Consider the following 19815-nt stretch of genomic DNA (forward strand, 5'->3'; position numbering starts at 1 on the left):
GGAGCTTGCAGTGAGCTGAGATCTGGCCACTGCGCTCCAGCTTGGATGACAGAGCGAGACTCCGTCTCAAAAAAAAAAAAAAAGGAATAATATGTGAAGCTCTTCCATTCGTAAGCTCCTACATCCCAAATCCTGAGGTGGGCAGGCACTGTTTCTTCCCCAGGATCAAATGCCTCTGTGCAGGGCAGGGCTGCTCCAATTTCTGGTCTCCTCGGAGTTAAAAACGTGGTCTCTTTCCAGGACTTAAAATTTCCCTTCCTGTGACTTCAAGGCAAGTAAGGATGTAAGGTGCTTAGTTATGTGTGTGTATCTGCGTCTTTTTCAAGGAAGGTTTCTGAGTGTTTTTTAAGGAGCTTATTGAACTAGACCAAATGATGTAAATAGAAGCACTTCATAAATAGAGTTGAAGAAGTACAAAGTTGGATTGAAGTGAGTGTATCTTCTTTGTTTTTCTTTATAGGTGAAAAACAAAAAGACCCAGGATAAGAGAGAAAAAAGTAATTTTCGAAATGAAGTTAAGCTGTTAAGAAAAGAACTGAAGGGGAGGGAAGAAGCAGCTATACTCGAGAGCCTCACTTCGGCAAACGTGGTCCTTGCAACAAACACAGGTGAGGGGCGTCTCCATCCTGCCCGTGTAGCCTCGGAAAAGGAGTTGGGGTGTGTTCCCTCTTCCGTTTTCCGGAAGAGTTTGTTTAGAATTGGTATTTCTTTCTTAAAAGTTGGGTAGAGTTCACTGGTGAAGCCCTCCGTATCTGGAATTTTCTTCATAGAGAGGTTTTGAACTACAAATTCAACTTCTTCAACAGATGAAGGGCTGTTCAGGTTCTCTTCTTCCATGAGCTGGTAGCTTTCAAGAAGTTTGTCCATTTCATCTAAATTGTTGAATTTAGAGGCATGAAGTGGTTCCTAGTATGCCCTTATTCTTTTACTATCTGCAGAATCTGTCATGATATAACCTGTATTATTCCTGATACTGGTTTGTGTGTTCTTTTTTTTCCTGCTCTTCCGGCTGGAGGATTTTTTTTTTTTTATTTAGATTTTATATACACATGTATATGTATTTTAAGAGACAAGGTCTCTGCCAGGTGCGGTGGCTCACACCTGTAATCCCAGCACTTTGGGATGCCAGCGTGGGTGGATCACCTGAGGTCAGGAGTCCAAGACCAGCCTGGCCAACATGGTGAAACCCTGTCTCTACTAAAAGTATAAAAAAAATTAACCAGGCGTGGTGGCGGGTGCCTGTAATCCCAGATGCTGAGGCAGGAGAATCGGTTGAACCTGGAGGCGGAGATTGCGGTGAGCTCAGATTGCACCACTGCACTCCAGCCTGGATGACAGAGCCAGACTCCGTCTCAAAAACGAAAAAGAAAATGATGCTTTCTTTATCACTGGTTTTAAGCAATTTGACTACAATTTGCCCTGGTGCTGTTTGCTTCATGGTTGGTTGGTTTTTTGTTTTGTTTTTTTTTTTGAGGCAGAGTCTCACTCTGTTACCCAGGCTGGAGTGCAGTGGTGCTATCTCAGCTCACTGCAACCTCTGCCTCCCAGGTTCAAGCGATTCTCCTGCCTCAGCCTCCCGAGTAGCTGGGATTACAGGCGCGTGCCACCACACCTGGCTAATTTTTGTATTTTTAGTAGAGACGGGGTTTCACCATATTGACCAGGCTGGTCTCAAACTCCTGATCTCATGATCCGCCTGCCTCGGCCTCCCAGAGTAGTGGGATTACAGGTGTGAGCCACTGTGCCCGGCCTCATGTTTTTTAAAATTGTGGTGAGAACACAACATGAGATCTACCCTCTTAAATGTTTAAGTATACAATATAATATTGTTAACTACAGGCATCGTGTTGTGCAGCGGATCTGTAGAATTTATCTTGCACAGCTGAACCTTTATACCTGCTTATTGCTGTGTTTCTGAGTTCACTCGTTTCCTTCTTACATGCCTAATCTAACGTCTGTCCCATCCAGTGTAACTTTCATCTGACATCCAGAAATAAGATTTGAGTCTTTTTATATCTTTGACGTTTTTACTTAATTTTTTAACATTTGGAATACAACTATAATAACTCTTTTGAATGTTCTAGACTATTATTTCTATCACCTGTGTCATTTTTGGTCTCTTTCAATGAACTGTTCCCCTCGAGTGGTTGTGTTTTCCTACCTTTTTGCTGGCCTGCTAATGTTTGTTTGGATACCGGACATTGGGGATTTTATGTTGTTGCATGCTGAGTATTGAATATTTTTGTATTGCTAAGATTTTTTTTTTTTTTTTTGAGAAAGAGTGTCTTGCTCTGTCACCCAGGCTGGAATGCAGTGGTGCAATCTTGGCTCACTGCAACCTCCGCCTCCTGGATTCAAGTGATTCTCTTAACTCAGTCTCTAGAGTAGCTCTGACTACAGGCGCGCATTACCATGCTTGGCTAATTTTTGTATTTTTAGTAGAGGTGAGGTTTCACCATGTTAGCCAGGCTGGTCTCAAACTCCTGACCTCAAGTAATCTGCCTGCCTCGGCCTCCCAAAGTGCTGGCATTGGTGTGAGCCACCACGCCCAGTCTCCTATAATATTCTTGCGCTTGGTTTTAGGAAGCAGTAAATTTGCTTGTAAACAGTTTAACCTTTTGAGTTTTAACTTTTGAGATGTGTTAGGGTCTGGATCAGTGCTTAGTCCAGGGTTAATATTCCCCTGTACCTAGGTGAGACCCTTTGAGTTTTCTCCCCAGTACACCCTGCATCATGAGATTTTCGAGTCTGACTCATGGGATTAGGTGCTATTCCCAGCCTCCTGTGAGCACTGGGCACTTTTCTCTCATTGTTTTGGATGGTATTTTTCCCAGGCTTGGAGTAGTTTTCTTGTAAGCATGTGCTAATCACAATACCCGAGGGAGCCTGTCTGCAGATCGCTAGGGTTTTTTCTCTCTGTGTAGAAATCTCTTTGGCATTTTGTCCTGGAAACTCTGCCTGCATTGGTCTCCACAGATGCTCAGCCTTGTCTCCTCAACTCAGGGAGCCTTCTAGGCTCCACCTGGCTGCCCCTTCTCTGTACTCTCTCCTGGAAACTCGAGGCAGAAAACGGGGGCAACTCCAGGGCTCACCTCCTTTGTCTGTCGTTAGTCAGGGGTTACTTTTCTTTGTTACCCGTTGTCTAGTGTCCTGAAGGGTGTGGTTTCGGTTATTTAAAAAAATGTTAAATAGCTGGCGGGGGCAGGGGGTGTTATTTGAGATGGGAGAGTAAATGCAGTCCCTGCTGCTCCATCCAGGGCAGAGGTGGAGGACGCACACTCTCTCGTAGCTGGGAGAGAGCACTCCTGTTACAGAGCCGCGCGCCTTGTGACTGTTGTGGGAATCTTGTCAGCTGCCCTTTTGGGGTTTAGGAATGTGTTTGTGAGACCTCTGGGTTGTTCCTGTGTGATAATAGTACCACAAAGGTAGCAGCTGAAAACATCCTACGTTTATTATTCTACAGTTTTTCTGGGCGGAGAGCCCAGGCCTGGCTGAACGTGGTGCTCTGCTCAGAATCTCATGAGGCTGCGATCCAGGTGTCAGTGGGGGCTGCAGTCTCATCTGAAACTTGCCTGGAAAGGATCTGCCTTCAGGCTCATGTGGTTGTTGGCAGCATTCAGTTCCCTGTGGGTTCTTGCTGGGTGTTGGCTGGAGGCCGCTCTTAGCTGCCTGCCCCGTAGGCCTTGCCAACGTGGCTGCTTGCTTCCTAAAAGCCAGCAAGAGGCAGTCTCCTAGCACAGTGGGTTATCGTCTTAATGTAATGTTATTGAGGATGCCACATCTCATCACCTTTGCCCTATTCTGTGGATTAGAAGCAAGCCTCAGGCCTCACCCATACTTGAGGGGAAGGGATTATGCAAGATGTGAATACCAGAGGCCAGGATCCTGGGGCATACCTTAAAGCAAGCTTGTCTAGGCGAAGGCCTGCAGGCCGCATGCAGCCCAGGATACTTTGAATGTGGCCCAACACAAATTTGTAAACTTTCTTAAAATATTATGAGATTTGTGTATGTGTGATTTTTTTTTTTTTTTAAAGCTCATCAGCTATTGTTAATGTTAGCATATTTTATGTGTAGCCCAAGACAATTCTTCTTCTCTTAATATGGCCCTGGGAAGCCAAAAGATTGCATATCCCTGCCTTAGAGTCTGTTTGCTACAACTTCTCAGCTGGTGGACTGCTCTAAGGAACAGAGTCCAGGTTCTTTTTTTTTTTTGAGACAGCGTCTCACTCTGTTACCCAGGCTGGAGAGCAATGGTACAATCTTGGTTCACTGCAGCCTCTGCCTCCTGGTTTCAGGTGATTCTTGTGCCTCAGCCTCCTGAGAAGCTGGAATTGCAGGCACATGCCATCATGCCCAGCTAATTTTTTTTTTTTTGTATTTTTTTGTAGAGACAGGATTTCACCATGTTGGCCAGGCTGGTCTCGAACTTCTGACCTCAAATGATCTGCCCACCTTGGCCTCCCAAAGTGCTGGGATTACAGGAGTGAGCCACCACACCTGGCTACGTTCTGATTGGCTTTATAGTTATTGCTTTATCTAGTTGTGTTTTAAATCAGACAGGAGAAAAAGAGTCACAAGCAGAAAATACATTTATGGGGTCTTTTATATTTACCCATGTATAGTTGCCTTTATTTCTTCATGTAGATTTGAGTTACTATCTCCAAGGGACTCGCTTTGGTGTTTCTTGAAGGGCAGGTTTGCTGTGGCAGATTCTCTAAGCTCATCTTTATCTGGACATGTCTTAGTTTCTCCTTCATTTTTGAAGGATAGTCTTGCTGGGTATAGAATTCTTGGTTGACAGTTTTTTTTTTCCAGCCCTTTGAACGTGTCATTCCACTGCCTGCACAGTCTCTGATGGGAAAGCAGCTATTGCTCTCATTGAGGGCTCCATATATGTGACAGGTTGCTACTCTATTGCTGCTTTCAAGTGTTGTCTTTTGTCTTTTGAGGGTGTGATTATGATGTGTTAGGTGTGGATCTCTGTGAGTAAATTACGTGGAGTTTGTGGAGCTTCTTGGATGTTTAGATTCATGTTTTTCATCAAATTTGGGGAGTTTTCAGCCATTATTTTTTCAGGTATTCTTTGTGCCCTTATTCTACTGTCCACTCCGTCTAGAACTCCCGTTATGAATCCGTTGATTCACTTGATAGTGCCCCACAGGTGTCTGAAGCTCTATTCATTTTCCTCCATTTTTTTTTTTTCTGATCTTCAGGCTGGATCTTCTCAATGGATCTCTCTTCATGTTTGCTGATCGTTCTGTCCCGTTGAATCCTTCTAGTGAATTTCAGTTATACTTTTCAACTCCAGAATTTCTGTGCGGTACTTTTTTTTTTTTTTAAGATGGAGACTTGCTCTGTCACCAGACTGGAGTGCAGTGGCGTGATCTCAGCCCACTGCAACCTCTGCCTCCCAGGTTCAAACAATTCTCCTGCCTCAGCCTCCTGAGTAGCTGGGTCTACAGGCGTGTGCCACCACGCCCAGCTAATTGTTGTATTTTTAGTGCAGCTAATTGTTGTATTTTTAGTGAGACGGGGTTTCACCATGTTGGCCACGATGGTCTCTATCTCTTGACCTCATGATCTGCCCACCTCAGCCTCCCAAAGTGCTGGGATTACAGGCATGAGCCACCATGCCGGCCTCTGTGTGGTACTTCTTAAAAAATTATTCCTGTCTCTTTATTGATGTTCTCTTATTTGGTGAGACAGTATTCTCATACTTTATTTCTTTAGACTTGGTTCCCTTTTGCTGTTTGAACATACTTAGAATTGCTGATATTTCAAGTCTTTGTCTAGTAAGATCAGCATCTGGGCTTTCTCAGGTATCCGGTGTATTTATTTATTTAATTTTTTGGAGATGGAGTCTCACTCTGTTGCTCAGGCTGGAGTGCCATAGTGTGATCTCAGCCTGCTGCAACCTCCACCTCCTGAGTTCAAGTGATTCTCCTGTCTTAGCCTCCCGAGTAGCTGGGATTACAGGCGTCTGCTACCACGCCTGGCTAAGTTTTGTATTTTTAGTAGAGATGGGGTCACCATGTTGGCCAGGCAGGTCTCAGACTCCTGACTCAGGTGATCCACCAACCTCTGCCTCCCAAAGTGCTGGGATTACAGGCATAAGCCACCACTCCTGGCCTCAAGTATCTGTTGATTGCCTTTTTTCCCCTGTATATTGGCCATATTTTGATGACTCTCTGCGTGCCTTGTAGTTTCTTGTTGAAAATGAATCATTTAACTAATAGAGTGTGGCAACTCTGGAAGTCAGGTTCTCTTCCCACCGCAGGGTTTATTGTTATTGCCACTTGTTGTTTGTTTAGTGACTTTTCTGGACTAATTCTGTAAAATCTGTATTTTTTGTCTTTTGTGGCCACTAAAGTCTAATATAGCTTAGTGGCCAGCTAGTGATGAGACAGAAATCCCCCTGAACTCCTGGAGCCATAAATGCCCCAGTCTTTGCTGAGTGGCTCTGTGTGTGTGCTTGAGCATACCCCCACCACAGAGCCGGGCTGTTCGTGACTCTCAGCTTTCACTTCCTGTTTGTGCAGTGCCTTGAGCTGAGCCACAGGTGAGAGCTGAGGGCCTCCTGAGGTCTTTCGTGAGCCCTGTGCATGTGTGTGGTCTTCTAGATTCCCAGGAATATGTTGGAGCTTTTCAAAGCCCCCTGAGGATATCTCATTCCCCAGCTTAAACTTTGTTTGGTTATCCTATCATTTGCTCCAACCATTATTTCCTTTCTTAGAAAACTATGATGTTCAACAGCTACCTCTGGTTGTTTTTGACAGACACCACCAGGGAAAAGGCTGTTTGCATCACATGAGCTCAGATAAAGTCTTTTGAGTGTGGTCTACCAGAGGATTCCCAGACAGATAAGATAAGCACAGTTTCAGGTGTGGGGATTTGCAAGAATGTCAACCCTGTTCTGCACCCCCGGGGCTGCCAAGTGCTGATTTTCACCCTGACTTCAGGCTGAGGGTTTCAAGGCTGCCATAGGATGGGGAGGGATGGCTGGGAATAGGGCAGGTTTCAGTGTCATGGAGCTCCCGTGCTGACGGGGATTCAAACGCTTTTCTGGAATGAACATTTCCCTGATTGCTGCAAGCCTTTGGCGAGTTTCCAGAGTTCTGAGAAAGTTGATTCTGACCATTTGCCGATGTCGTGTTGCTTTTGTGGAGGAGAGAATTCTCAGAGCTTGTGAGAATCTCTTTGCTGACATCCTTCTCTGGCTTCAAGGACAGCACTTGCTGGAAATCAGGAGGCACCCCCAGAGCCCCACAAGGTCAGCTTGTGGCCTGTGTGGCCTTTCTGTTCCCTCCTGGTTGTTGGGGAGCTAGAGTGAATTCCTGGAAGTGCTTCTCCGTCACGAAGTCTGGTTTCTCTCTGGACTGTGAAGTCATGTCTGTGACCTAAACATGTCTCTCAGTTATCCAAAGCCCAGTCAAGTTCTTTCTCCCCTGTGGGTGCTTTTGCTAGCCATCTCTGGAGAGTCAGTCTTCAGAAATTTCTCAGTGTCTGTCTTCATCATGGCATTATGTACATATCATTAGCATAAATCACTCAGATGGAAGACAGAAAGGGTGGGAACTAACATCGATCACATTTGTGGAAACCTGCCTTCTCGTGCTGGGCACTTTATATATGTTGTCCTTTGCGGTGCAGTCGCATGACATGCAGCCGTTGTCCGTGTTTGTGGATGAGGAAACAGGCTTGGGGGTGGGAGGCTCGCCTAGGGCCCCACGCTGTTTGCTGGAGATGGCGTGGGCCCGAGTCCTGCTCACCGGCTGAACTCTGCACTCTGCCGCTCCACGTCCCAGGAAGGAAAAGCTGCCACAGTGGATTTGTGTTGCCAAATGCGTGGAGGCTTTTCTCTGGGTGAGCGGCCAGCAGTTGATTGTTCTGTATGTCCAAGAAAGTCACCTTAGAGGAGAATTAGGTTCTACATTTAGAAAATAATTGAGTTACAATATTTAGAACTCAGACAGCGTCCCTTGGGCTCGGGGTCGCAGCCCCGAAGGGTGATTAATTTTGCCGATTGAAGGTCAGAAGGGCCTGTGGCCAGAGGACCCACTGCTTAAAACACAGGTGAGCTGGAACCATGAGTTCTAAAATGTCTTGGCCAAGTTTTTATTACAAGATACAAATGTATCCCACACAGTTGTAATACAAGCCTCGATGAAACCCCGGCTTGGTGGTGTCTCCTCTGGTGTGGCTGCAGCTGTTGGGAAGCAGCCGTGCCCCTGGAGACTCCTGGCTCCCTGTTTCCACCAGGTGCGTCTGCCGATGGCCCCCTGAAGTTGCTGCCCGAGAGCCACTTCGACATGGTGGTCATTGATGAGTGTGCCCAGGCCCTTGAGGCGAGCTGCTGGATCCCCCTGCTGAAGGCCAGAAAGTGCATCCTGGCGGGCGATCACAAGCAACTGCCCCCCACCGTAGTCTCTCACAAGTAAGACCCCTTTGCCGCACGTGCCTTTCTCTGCCCCTGCTCGCCACCCCTTGATGCAGTCCTTCCAGGCTCAGCCAGAAGCCCCACGCTCACCAGGAGCCCCTGCGGTGCCGCCTCGGCATGTTTCTCGGCACCGCTCCTACCCCGTCTTACAGCATTCATTCATCTGGACGTCAGATCTGTGAGGTCATGTGCTCCCTGAGGGTGGGGTCGCATCACCTTCATCTTTGTAGCCTCCGAACTGGACACAGGGCCTGGCACGTTTCTGGTGCTCCATCCCTGCTTGTTGAGTTGAATAGCCCCTCACGAACCAGGCAAGTTTGATGGTAGAGTGCCGTGAGAGCCGTGGGCTGGGCTAACTGGCCTCTGGATGGATGTGGGTTCTTAGGTTCTTTAGTCTTCAATCTGTAGACACATCCCTGGATGGAGGGCATCCAGGGCAGAGACGCAGCAAACCACAATTCTGCCCTGTGGAGACACCTGAGCCCTGATGCAGTGGCCTGGCCCAGGCTGTCCTGGTGGAGAAAGTGCTGCCCACCCCTGGCCCCCTCTCATCCCTCCCTGTACTACCCTGCGCTCACTGCTCCAGCCATACAGGCCTCGCTGGCCCCTCTGCCTGGGCCACTCCCGCCTGGGTGTGGTGGGCGTGCCCTCCCTCCACATGAACCCTCTGCATGGTATCCCTTGACTGTCCTTACACGAGGCCTGTGAACAGGCCCTGGCACGTGGACTGTCTTTGGACAAATCCCTGTTCAGAAAGTTGTCCTTGAGGAACGAAACGCTTCAAGACTCCTGCATCCTGGCCCTTACTTCCACTGGGGGAAGATTGGTTTCTTCTGATTTCTGTTGCCTTTTGAAGCACTTCTCTATTTCACTGTGGGTGTGTAGAAGCAATGAACTCAGAACTTTCACTGTTTCTGAGGACCAGAAAAAGATGTGCAAGAAAGCCTGTGGAGTAGAATCTCATCAAAGGGCAGTGGGCGGCGCAGGAGTTGGTGGATATGTAGAGAGAGGTGTCAAAAATACTGCTTGAGAGTGAGCTTTGGGAGGAAGATGTTGGAAATAAAGACGGTGGAAGAAAGGGGAGTGCTGGGGAAAGGTGCTCTGAAAGATTGTCCTGACGGGAGACACGTGGGGATCTAGAGTGGAAATGTTACAGGATCTCCGGGTGTCGATTTTTCTGGCTGGAAACCTCTGTGGCCACAGCACCTTTGCCCTAGTTATTGTCCTGCATCCAGGAAGAATGAGGTATGCAGATAAGGGAAGGGTGAAGAAGAGTTTTATTTAGTGTTAGAACAGCTCAGAGCTGCCCGCTCCTCTCTGTAGGCAGGTCATCCTGTCCAGTGTTCAGCTGGCAGCAGAGTGGAAGCCCTGGAGAGGGCGGCTGTTGTCTGCAGGCACGTCATTCCGACATCTCTGCAGTCTCGCTCCTCCGTGCCCTGTTATTGTCTCTCTGCCCTCTCTGTCCTCTGGCCGACCTCTCGCCTTCTCTGACTGAGCCTAGGGCTTTTATGGACCTCAGAGGGAAGGAAGTACATGCCAATTGGTCCTCGGGTGGCCATGGGCGGGCCTGGAAGAGGCACCATGAGTTCTCACTGTGGTCCACAGGTCTGGCAGCTCAGCCCCCAGGCCCTCCCTGGCCTTCCACCGTCCTCTTCCACCCAGGATTCTTGTCTGCCTCCTGCTGCCACTCATGGCCCCGGGGCTCGGCCACAATCCCACTCTGAGGTCGGAGTGGGTGCTGGGAGCCGAGAGAGTCCAGGCAGCGGAAGCAGACACCCGTGAGCCTTCAAGGATGGTGGGGGGTTGTCCTTCCTGGGGCACCTGAGAGTACGGGCTGCAGAGTGGGAGGGCAGCTACAGCTGCACCCAGGAGCTCCCGCCCCACCACCTCAGAAGAGGCCGGGCTCCCGCTTGTTCCCGGCTCCTGCCTGCTTCGTGGAGCAGGAAGCCCAGGTCTGCAGCCACAGGTCTGGCAGCTGCAGCTGCACCCGGGAGGGCAGATCCTGCCTGTTCCCGGCTCCCCTAAGAGCACGGGAAGGCTCAGATCCACAGCTGCTGCAGTTTGGGCGGCTGTAGCCCTGCCCTCCTGGAGCAGGAGGCCTGGGTCTGGGCTGTCTGGGCTGCAGTGACCTCTCCAACTCAGAGGGGCGGGGCTCCCACTGGCTCCATGGAGTGTGCAGCCACAGCCAGGGTTCCCTGCTGCGCCGGCATGATGGCAACAGCCACTGCCATCAGAACCTCCCTAGGAGCAGGGAGGACAGGCGTGGGAGGACGCTTATTCAGTGGCTTCTTCCAAGGAGAGGTTCTCGAGATGTCCTTAAAGGTCTTCGTCCTCGGGAAAGCCTTTGGGTGGAGGAAGTTTGGAACTGTGCCCTTGGGCAGGGACCCCGTTTTATGCCTGGAGAGAGTGGGATGGTTTTTGGGGAGATGTTGGGTGGCGTTCCCTGGAGAGAGTAGGATGGTTTCGGGGAGCACGTTGGGTGGCGTTCCCTGGAGAGAGTAGGATGGTTTTGGGGAGATGTTGGGTGGCGTTCCCTGGTGAGAGTAGGATGGTTTTTGGGGAGATGTTGGGTGGCGTTCCCTGGTGAGAGTAAGATGGCTTTGGGGAACACATTGGGTGGCGTTCCCTGGAGAGAGTAGGATGGCTTTGGGGAACACATTGGGTGGCGTTCCCTGGTGAGAGTAGGATGGTTTTGGGGAACACATTGGGTGGCGTTGTGCTGGGGGTTTTGGGTTTGCGGTCGGTACTGATGATCGCGTGCTGTTCTCACTTTGTTGGAATTAAAAATAGGTTAATCACAGAGGTCTTGTAAGTTTCCAGCGGGAAGGTCTCTGAAGTGGGGGTGGCACTGCCCCAGGGTTTTGGTGGGGTTGGTGAGCTGTAGTGGTGCAGAGGGTGGGCTCTGGCACCAGGCGGCCCGGGCAGGTCCTGGCTCTGCAGCTCACTAGTGGGGCAGCTGTGGGCTGGTGGCCTCCCTCTCTGTCTCACCCTTCTTACGTGTAACAGGGGAGTCATAACAGCAGCCACCTCATGAGGTTGTTACAAGGAGGAAGGGAGTGAATCCTCATCTGGCGCACCCAGCAGTGGCTGGCGCTGGGCAGTGCTCAGCTGCTGCAGCCGTCCCTGCTGGGAGTGGACTGCCGACAGCGGGAGCATGCTGGAGTGTGTTCGTTCCCTACTGTGGCTGTGACAAATGACCACAAGCTTAGTGGCTGACAACAGATTTTCTGACCTCCAGAAACGTCAATCTGGGGGTCAGATGTCCACAATCAGTCTCCCTGGGTTAAAATCGAGGTGCGGGCCGGGTGCGGTGGCTCAAGCCTGTAATCCCAGCACTTTGGGAGGCCGAGACGGGCGGATCACGAGGTCAGGAGATCGAGACCATCCTGGCTAACATGGTGAAACCCTGTCTCTACTAAAAAAGTACAAAAAACTAGCCGGGTGAGGTGGCGGCGCCTGTAGTCTCAGCTGCTCGGGAGGCTGAGGCAGGAGAATGGCGTAAACCCGGGAGGCGGAGCTTGCAGTGAGCTGAGATCCGGCCACTGCACTCCAGCCTGGGCGACAGAGCGAGACTCCGTCTCAAAAAAAAAAAATCGAGGTGCGGGTGGGGTTGCTTCTTCTGGAGGGTCCAGGGGAAAACCCATCTCCTGGTCTTTTCCAGCTCCTAAAGGCCACTGCTTGACTTGTCGCCCTTTCCTCTGTCTATGAAGCCAGCAGTGTTGCGTCCTCAGATCTCTCCCCTCAGTGGCCTTCTCTGTCTCTGACCCTCCTATGCCCCTCTTCTAAGACCCTTGGGTTATCACCCGGGTCATCCAGGGTTGCCTCCCTATCCCAGGATCCTTAACTTCAGCTCAGCTGCAGCGTCCCTGTTGTCCTATAAGGGAACATTCCCAGGCCTTGGCGATTGGATGTAGGTGCCTTTGGGGCCGTGATTCAGCCAACCCCGCTCCTTGGTGACTTTTGGGTTGGAACCCAGCGGAGAGCTGGGTCCTGAGGTTTGGGGCCTGTCCTCCTCACTTGCCGTAGTTCACACCTGGACTCTGGGGCTCAGGCCTGCCTTCCCCGTTTCTCCCTCCTGGACGCAGGGCTGCGCTGGCTGGACTGTCGCTCAGCCTGATGGAGCGCCTGGCCGAGGAGTATGGCGCGAAGGCGGTGCGGACGCTGACGGTGCAGTACCGCATGCACCAGGCCATCATGCGCTGGGCCTCTGACACCATGTACCACGGGCAGCTCACGGCCCACCCTTCTGTGGCGGGGCACCTGTTGAGGTGAGTAGCTCGACCCCACCCCCCGCCCCATCCTTTTGCCCTGGCTAATCCTCTGCGTCACCTGTTTCTACACAGCAAGCTAAAGTGAAGCTTTCTGCGTGAAAGTCGACTCTGAGGCTAGCTTTTTGGAAGGGAAGGTGGCCTTGCCCTGGAGAGCTGGGTCAGGCCCGCTGGCTCCCATCTGATGTCCTGATGTGCTCATTGTCCTCCCCCGCCTAAGCCTTTTCCTCATGGGAGGGGTCGGTTCTGTTGGGTGGGGCCTCAGTGCTGCACTGTGGCCCCCCTGATGTGCTCGCTCTCTACCTGTGTGCCAGGGACCTCCCAGGTGTGGCTGCCACAGAAGAGACGGGTGTGCCCCTGCTCCTGGTGGACACCGCCGGCTGCGGGCTGTTTGAGCTGGAGGAAGAGGACGAACAGTCGAAAGGGAACCCTGGTGAGCTTGCTTGCCGACGGCCAGCTTTTTTGTTTAAACATTCCTCGAGCTCTTTAAAAATTAAAGGCATTTTAATTGCCTAATTCCGGGAGTAGCTGAGAGCAGTTGCTGATGGCCGTGAAAGGTTTGGAGCCCCACACTCCAAGAGGCTGAGCAGCTTTGTGTTCTCCAGGGTGAACTTTGTGTTCTCCAGGGTGAACTTTGTGTTCTCCAGTAGCCCCTCCAGCCCGCTACTGGGTGAGATGGGCCTGGCAGCATTTCATGGCCTTCTCCTGAATGGTGGCCCAGCTCTGCCTGGCTGGTCTGGCCATGGGAACTGGCATTGCTCAGCTGACACCACCATCTCCCCAGTTCCACGTTGAACAGGATGCACGGCCATAGGAGTCAGAAGGCCTTCATTGCTGATGTGAAATTCAAGTTAGCTGGGCATGGCTGGTCCTGGGGCCCTGGGACACAGATGTTTAGCTCCCAGGAAGCCACCTGAGGCACAGTGGAGGATCAGCTGGCCATGATAGACAGAAACGTGCCCGAAACATGTGTTGGTGATGGATGCCCGCTCGGGGCGAGCCTGTGCTGCCTCGACCGTTTTTTCTTTCCCTCCAGGCGAAGTCCGCCTCGTCAGTTTGCACATCCAGGCTCTGGTGGACGCTGGTGTTCCAGCCCGTGACGTTGCCGTGGTCTCGCCATACAACCTGCAGGTGCGAGGGGCTCCTTTTGTCCCTCTGCAGAGCAGCTGGGGCTCACACAACCTAGAGGCTGAAAGGAAAAGGGTGATTTGCTGGCTGTGGTGACTGAAAGGTTCAGGGGTAGGGCCGACCTTATTGTGATTGGATCCAGGACCCACATGATGTCGTCAGGGGCCGTTCTGCGTGTTCGTCTGCCCGCCCCGCCCCGCCCCTCCCTGCCCCAGCTGCCCCGCCCTGCCCAGTGCCCCAGCCTTCTGCACTGGCTTGTGTTCTGGCCAGACTTCCCGGGTGACCCCAGCAGCCTCAGGCTGACACAGCCCTTCCACAGGCAGCCCTGGCAGAACACCCTGTCCTTTTCTGGCATCTCCCTCAGGGGCCTCAGCCTTGAACCTTGTTGGTCTGGCTCAGGTCGTGTTCCCATGCGTGGCAGGAAAAACGTACCTGCGGGAGTGTGGGGAGGGTCTGTGGAAGTGGCCATCACCCCTTCCTGGTGTGCGGGCATCACACACAGCGCTGTCTGAGGCTGGCGGCTGTCATGAGCCGAAAGAAATGATAAAACGCCAGGCACAGGGTGTCGTGTTGGCATCATGCGTGCCTGTGAGGAGGGCGGACGGGCAGCTTTTCCCCGTGGGGCTCCTGCAGGCTCCCCTCCCCAGGTCCTGACTGTTGGGCGGCACGAGTCCCTCTGCTGAGCTGAAGGGCAGGGTCTTGCTGAGCTGGCATGGGGGTGAGGAAGCCACAGCCTGGCTGCTGTTTCAGGTGGACCTGCTCAGACAGAGCCTCGCGCACAGGCACCCCGAGCTTGAAATCAAGTCCGTCGACGGCTTCCAAGGCCGAGAGAAGGAGGCCGTGATACTGTCCTTCGTGAGGTCCAACAGGAAAGGTATGGAGCCCTCGCCAGAGTCCTTTGGGGACGGCACAGAGGTGAACTTATTAATTCAGGGGCATATTAGGTGTCTGCTGGGTGCCACACTGGTTTCTGCCAGTGTACTCATGGTGCAGCTTCTGTCCTCGGTAAGCTCACATCAGGCAAAGCATAGGCAAGAGAGTCTGCGGAGGCTCCGAGGCGTGAGTGTGCTGTCAGGGAGCAGGTGGCTGGGGTGGCAGCTAGGGGCGCAGGGTGGACTGGGAATGACCGGTTCACCCTGCCGAGGAGGTGGAGCCCCTCCAGCCCAGAGCTGGCCTTTAGCCTCTGTGCACAGAGCCGCGGGGCGTAGTGGTCGTGGCTGTGGGTTCTGTGCTGCTGTGGTTGGTGGGCTTTCCATTCGGGACGAGAGTTGTTCCCAGAGGCAGGTTTAGTGAATGGGCTTTGTGAGACGTTCTCAGAAGGCAGAAAGCAGATGAGGCCTGCCTAGAAGCTATGGGGGAAAGCGGGGAAGCTGCTGGAAGGTTTCTTGTGCTTTCTCCCGGGTGCCACCTGCAGCCACACCCCAGACAGTCCCTGAGGCTGGGCTTAGATGGAAGGAAAGGAGCGACAGAACCCAGTTGGGTTCCCCAGAGCCCCACTCAGTCAGCTGTGGCAGCCAGATGCCAGGGGAGATGTGGTATCACGGTGCCATGCGTGGCTGGGCAGCTGTGTAGATGGTGGGCCACGTGCAGGGGACCACACTTTTGGTGGTGGTTACTGATAAGAGCATAGGAGCCTGACTCTGTTTCTTAGTCTGAAACCTGCTTTTCACTCCCCTCTGGCCTTTTGTAGGTGAAGTTGGTTTTCTTGCTGAGGACCGGAGGATCAACGTGGCCGTCACCCGCGCCCGGCGCCATGTGGCGGTCATCTGTGACTCCCGTACTGTCAACAACCATGCATTTTTGAAGACCCTGGTGGAGTATTTCACACAGCATGGGGAAGTACGCACAGCCTTTGAGTATCTTGATGATATTGTCCCAGAAAACTATTCCCATGAGAGCTCCCAGGGTCCCAGCCATGCTGCCACAAAGCCCCAGGGCCCTGCTACATCCACCAGGACTGGAAGCCAGCGGCAGGAGGGAGGCCGGGAGTCTGCAGCAGCTGCCAGACAGGGCCGGAAGAAGCCAGCTGGAAAGTCTCTGGCTGCTGAAGCCCCATCTCAGCCCAGCCTCAACGGAGGCAGCCTGGAGGGAGTGGAGAGCCAAGACGGCGTGGACCACTTCCGGGCCATGATTGCGGAGTTCATGGCCAGTGATAAGACGCAGTTGGAGTTTCCACCTTCCCTCAATTCCCACGACAGGCTGCGGGTCCACCAAATAGCCGAGGAGCACGGGCTGAGGCACGACAGTTCCGGGGAAGGGAAGAGGAGGTTCATCACCGTGAGCAAGAGGGCCCCGCCGGCCCCGCGACCCCCAGCAGCCCCGGGACCCCCAGCAGGGACCGGTGGCCCAGCCCCTCTCCAGCCAGTTCCCCCCAGCCCTGCGCGGACGGAGCAGCCTCCCAGAGAGCAGCGTGGCCCAGACCAGCCTGATCTGAGACTGCAGAGGGTCAGGAGTGCGCAGGGGCAGCCCGCCAGCAAGGAGCAGCAGGCCTCAGGGCAGCAGAAACTTCCAGAAAAGAAAAAGAAAAAAGAAACCAAAGGTAAGTCCACTAACAAGAACATGGGGCAGTGTCCCCTCACTGGGGTGCTGGCCCCACTTGGAACCCGCTTGCCACCATCAACAGAAGGAAGGGCTTCCTCCGGGTGGCACCATGCTTGTGTCATTTTAGCTTTATTTTCAGTCATGCCACTCCCAGCTCTGTCTGGGCTCCCCTAGGTCGGCGATCAGGTCACAGGCACCTTCTTGTCCCGGAGCCTGTGTGGGACTCGGCAAGTAGGCAGCGCTCAGAGCATGTTTACGGCAGCGGGCGGGGCCTGGAGAGCAGTCGTGGACGGCTCCCTGGAGCCCCTTGGGAACGGAGCAGTCACGGGCTCCTGTGCCATGGTGGTCCTGGAGGGTGGGGGTCTTGCACAGTGACAGGGTGCACTTTGCCTGGAAGTCGTCCTGGGCAAAATGCTCAGAACCACAGGAGCTGGCTGAGTGCAAAACCATTCTTGCCCATTGGCCGTGCGGAGTCCCTGGGTGGGCACTGCTCCGTTTGCCGCATCCTGCATTGTGCCCACCCCACATCCTGCATTGTGCCCACCCCACAGGAGCTAGCCAGGCATGCACTGGGAGTTGGCCAGGCATACGCTGGCCGAGCTTGTAGACCTGATCGGTCTTGGGGAACTCCTGCTGCCGCCATTTTCCTCAGCACGACCATGCAGGAGTTCCAGCTCGCATTGATTCATTGAATTCCTGAAGCGAAGCTCCACCAGCACATGCATGGCTTTGAAAGGGGCCTCCCAGAGCCTGGGGCTCCAGAGGAATTCACTCCAAACCCTTCCTGAGCAGCTACTGTATAGCGCGCTTTGTGCTAGAGGACAGGACTGGTGCCACCCTTGCCCCCAGGCACCCACAGGGTGGCAGAGGGAAGACACGTGAGCTGCTTTTTAATTTTTTTTTGGAATTAATAGAGATGGGGTCTCACTATGTCTCTATGTTGCCCAGGCTGGTTTTGAACTCCTGGCCTCAAGCAATCCTCTTACCTCGGCCTCCCAGAATGCTGGGGTTACAGGTGTGAGCCACTGTGCACAGCTGTGAATTGCTTTTGAAACCTTAAACAAGGGGCCAGTGTGGCATTGTTGTCTTTCCGTTTGCCTGAGTGACACGGGTCTTCTTCAGGACATCCGGCCATAGATCTGCCCACGGAGGAGGACTTTGAGGCCCTGGTTTCTGCCGCCATTAAGGCTGATAACACCTGTGGCTTTGCCAAGTGCACAGCCAGCGTCACAGCCCTGGGCCAGTTCTGCCAGCTCTGCAGCCGCCGCTACTGCCTCAGCCACCACCTGCCCGAGGTATGTCGGCCTCCGCTCCTGGGATCAGACAGTGGGGAGGGGTGGTGGGGTGCGTCTCCAGGAAGCAGACCCTGGGCAGACTTGTTCCAGTTGGAACAATTAGCTCATTAACGAGCTCCAGATACCTTCGGAAACAGAAATCAGACACTGACTCATGATCTGTTTTGAGCACATCAGGGCATAAGCAAACAAAATGCCTTATTTGCTGAGCTGCAGCCACGTTAGTGGGAATTCTGGGCAGAGGGAATTTTGTCCCAGTGTCCCTGGGTTCTGTCAGTGGCCTAATCTGGTCTGTTTGGGATAGGGGAGGTGGGAGGCAGAGCCTGCAGCCCATGGTCTGAACTGGCCATGGCCTGGCTGCTGTGTCATTCATTCTGAGCCTGGGTCGATGAGAACCCCCGGGACCAGGGGTGGGCTCCTGTGGGAAGCTGAGGTCTGAACCAGCCTTGTCCCTACCCTGGAGGATGCTGGGCCTGGTGGGGGATCTCAGTAAGAGACCAGTATACAGTACCAGGTATTGAGTGCTCCAAGGAAGGAAACCCAGGGCCAAGATGGCAGCAGGGAACCAACCCAGATGCAGCAGTCAGGGTGGGCTTCCTGGAGGAAGTGACACTGGGGCTGAGACCTGTGGTCCAGAAGGTGGGATCTGAGCTGGGGAGAACAGGGCCAATGGTGGGTGGGCAGGCAGGCTATCTACCCTTAGAACATGCATAAGGCCTCAGGCACAGTCAGGGAGTTGGGAGTAGCGTGTAAGGCAGGATAGCTGGAGTTGCAGCTGGGCAAGGCCTGGCAAGCTGCCTGGAGGCGTCAGGCCTGATCTGAAGGCAGTGGGGTACCCTGGAGGGTGTCAGCAGGGCTGTGATGTCACTGGTCTTGGCTGCAGTGTGGATTAGGTAGGCGGAGGCTGGGAGGCAGCGGGAAGTGGCTGCAGGGACTGCGTGGTCAGTCAGGGTGGTGCCATTTCCTGTGTGCACACTCGGGAGCTCCCGCCACACCAGGGTACAGACCACCCTGCTGCCCTCCTACCAAGCAGCCTGCAGGGTGAAGGATTGACATGGCAGGAGGAGTGGTCTTCTCTGTTGGGGTGCCTGTGGCCCTCCACCTCTTTGATGGGCAGAGCTGCAGGGTCTGTCTCCTTGTCCCAGTGAGCTCAGCGCTGATTCTTGTGTCCTCCCCAGATCCATGGCTGTGGTGAGAGGGCTCGCGCCCACGCCCGGCAGAGAATCAGCCGGGAAGGGATCCTCTATGCCGGCAGCGGGACCAAGGACAGATCCCTGGACCCAGCCAAGAGGGCCCAGCTGCAGAGGAGGCTGGATAAGAAGCTGAGCGAGCTCAGCAACCAGAGGACCAGCCGGAGGAAGGAGAGGGGGACGTGACCGGCCACATCCTCGCAGGCCCCGCGGAGCTCTCTCCATGCCAGCGCAAGGCGCCACCAGACCACGCTCTGCCTACACCAGGGAGGAAGAGCGGAGGGGCCTGTGGGGGAAGCTTGGGTTTTTGGACCCTGGGATGAACTTTTCCAATGTCAAAATGTGGAGAAAAGCACCTGGGGGACAACAGTGCTCATGCAGGTGGGGCTCGGGAAATGCATGTCCCTTCCCCTCACTCCCCGTCCCTTCCCCTCACTCCCCGTCCCTTCCCCTCACTCCCCGTCAGAACCCACATCCCAGCATCTGGATCCTGGGGAAGGTTCCAGTCCCTTGGAGAATATCCAGGGCCTCAAACTATTGAAGTCACTCCTCCAGTGTCTGGGACTTGCCAGCTCAGCCCATTAGGATGAGGGTGCTGAGAGGAAACAGGAAATAAGACTGCGAATGGCGCTCAGGCGGGGAGCAGGGAGCAGCGTTTGGCTTGCACGTCCCCACGTCCCCGTGCAGCCAGAGGCTGGGGCCACTTTCCTTCCGTCTGCCGTTCGCCGGTGATTGCAGCGTCCCCCGCCCCCTCACCACAGGGCTCCTGTGAGTCTGGGGGTCACCTCTTTCTGGCCTGTGCACCTCTCTGGCTTATAAGGGCGCCTGGCCTGTGCCAGCCCCTCCTTGCTGCGCCTCGCCATGGAGACCAGGTGAGCCGGCTGTCCCACAGCCTCAGCACCATCAGCACCTATGGATCCAGAGCCTCCCGGCCTTCCCCGGTGCCCTGTGCCA

General features: G+C 53.6%; 1 protein-coding gene across 1 annotated transcript in view; it reads left to right on the forward strand.

The window, feature by feature from the left end:
• The window catches only part of IGHMBP2 (immunoglobulin mu binding protein 2), a 35018-nt gene extending 15860 nt beyond the window's left edge, over positions 1-19158 (forward strand). The window contains exons 7-15 of the mRNA XM_011987063.1: positions 461-608; positions 8262-8436; positions 12525-12707; positions 13022-13140; positions 13744-13838; positions 14586-14709; positions 15526-16374; positions 17499-17671; positions 18850-19158. Coding sequence (XP_011842453.1) covers positions 461-608; positions 8262-8436; positions 12525-12707; positions 13022-13140; positions 13744-13838; positions 14586-14709; positions 15526-16374; positions 17499-17671; positions 18850-19047 — 2064 coding nt within the window. The 3' untranslated portion in view covers positions 19048-19158. The remainder of the gene's footprint in view (positions 1-460; positions 609-8261; positions 8437-12524; positions 12708-13021; positions 13141-13743; positions 13839-14585; positions 14710-15525; positions 16375-17498; positions 17672-18849) is intronic.
• The last annotated feature ends 657 nt before the right edge of the window (positions 19159-19815 follow it).

Source organism: Mandrillus leucophaeus, unplaced genomic scaffold (genome assembly GCF_000951045.1).
Source record: "Mandrillus leucophaeus isolate KB7577 unplaced genomic scaffold, Mleu.le_1.0 Scaffold30, whole genome shotgun sequence".
Classification (NCBI taxonomy): domain Eukaryota; kingdom Metazoa; phylum Chordata; class Mammalia; order Primates; family Cercopithecidae; genus Mandrillus; species Mandrillus leucophaeus.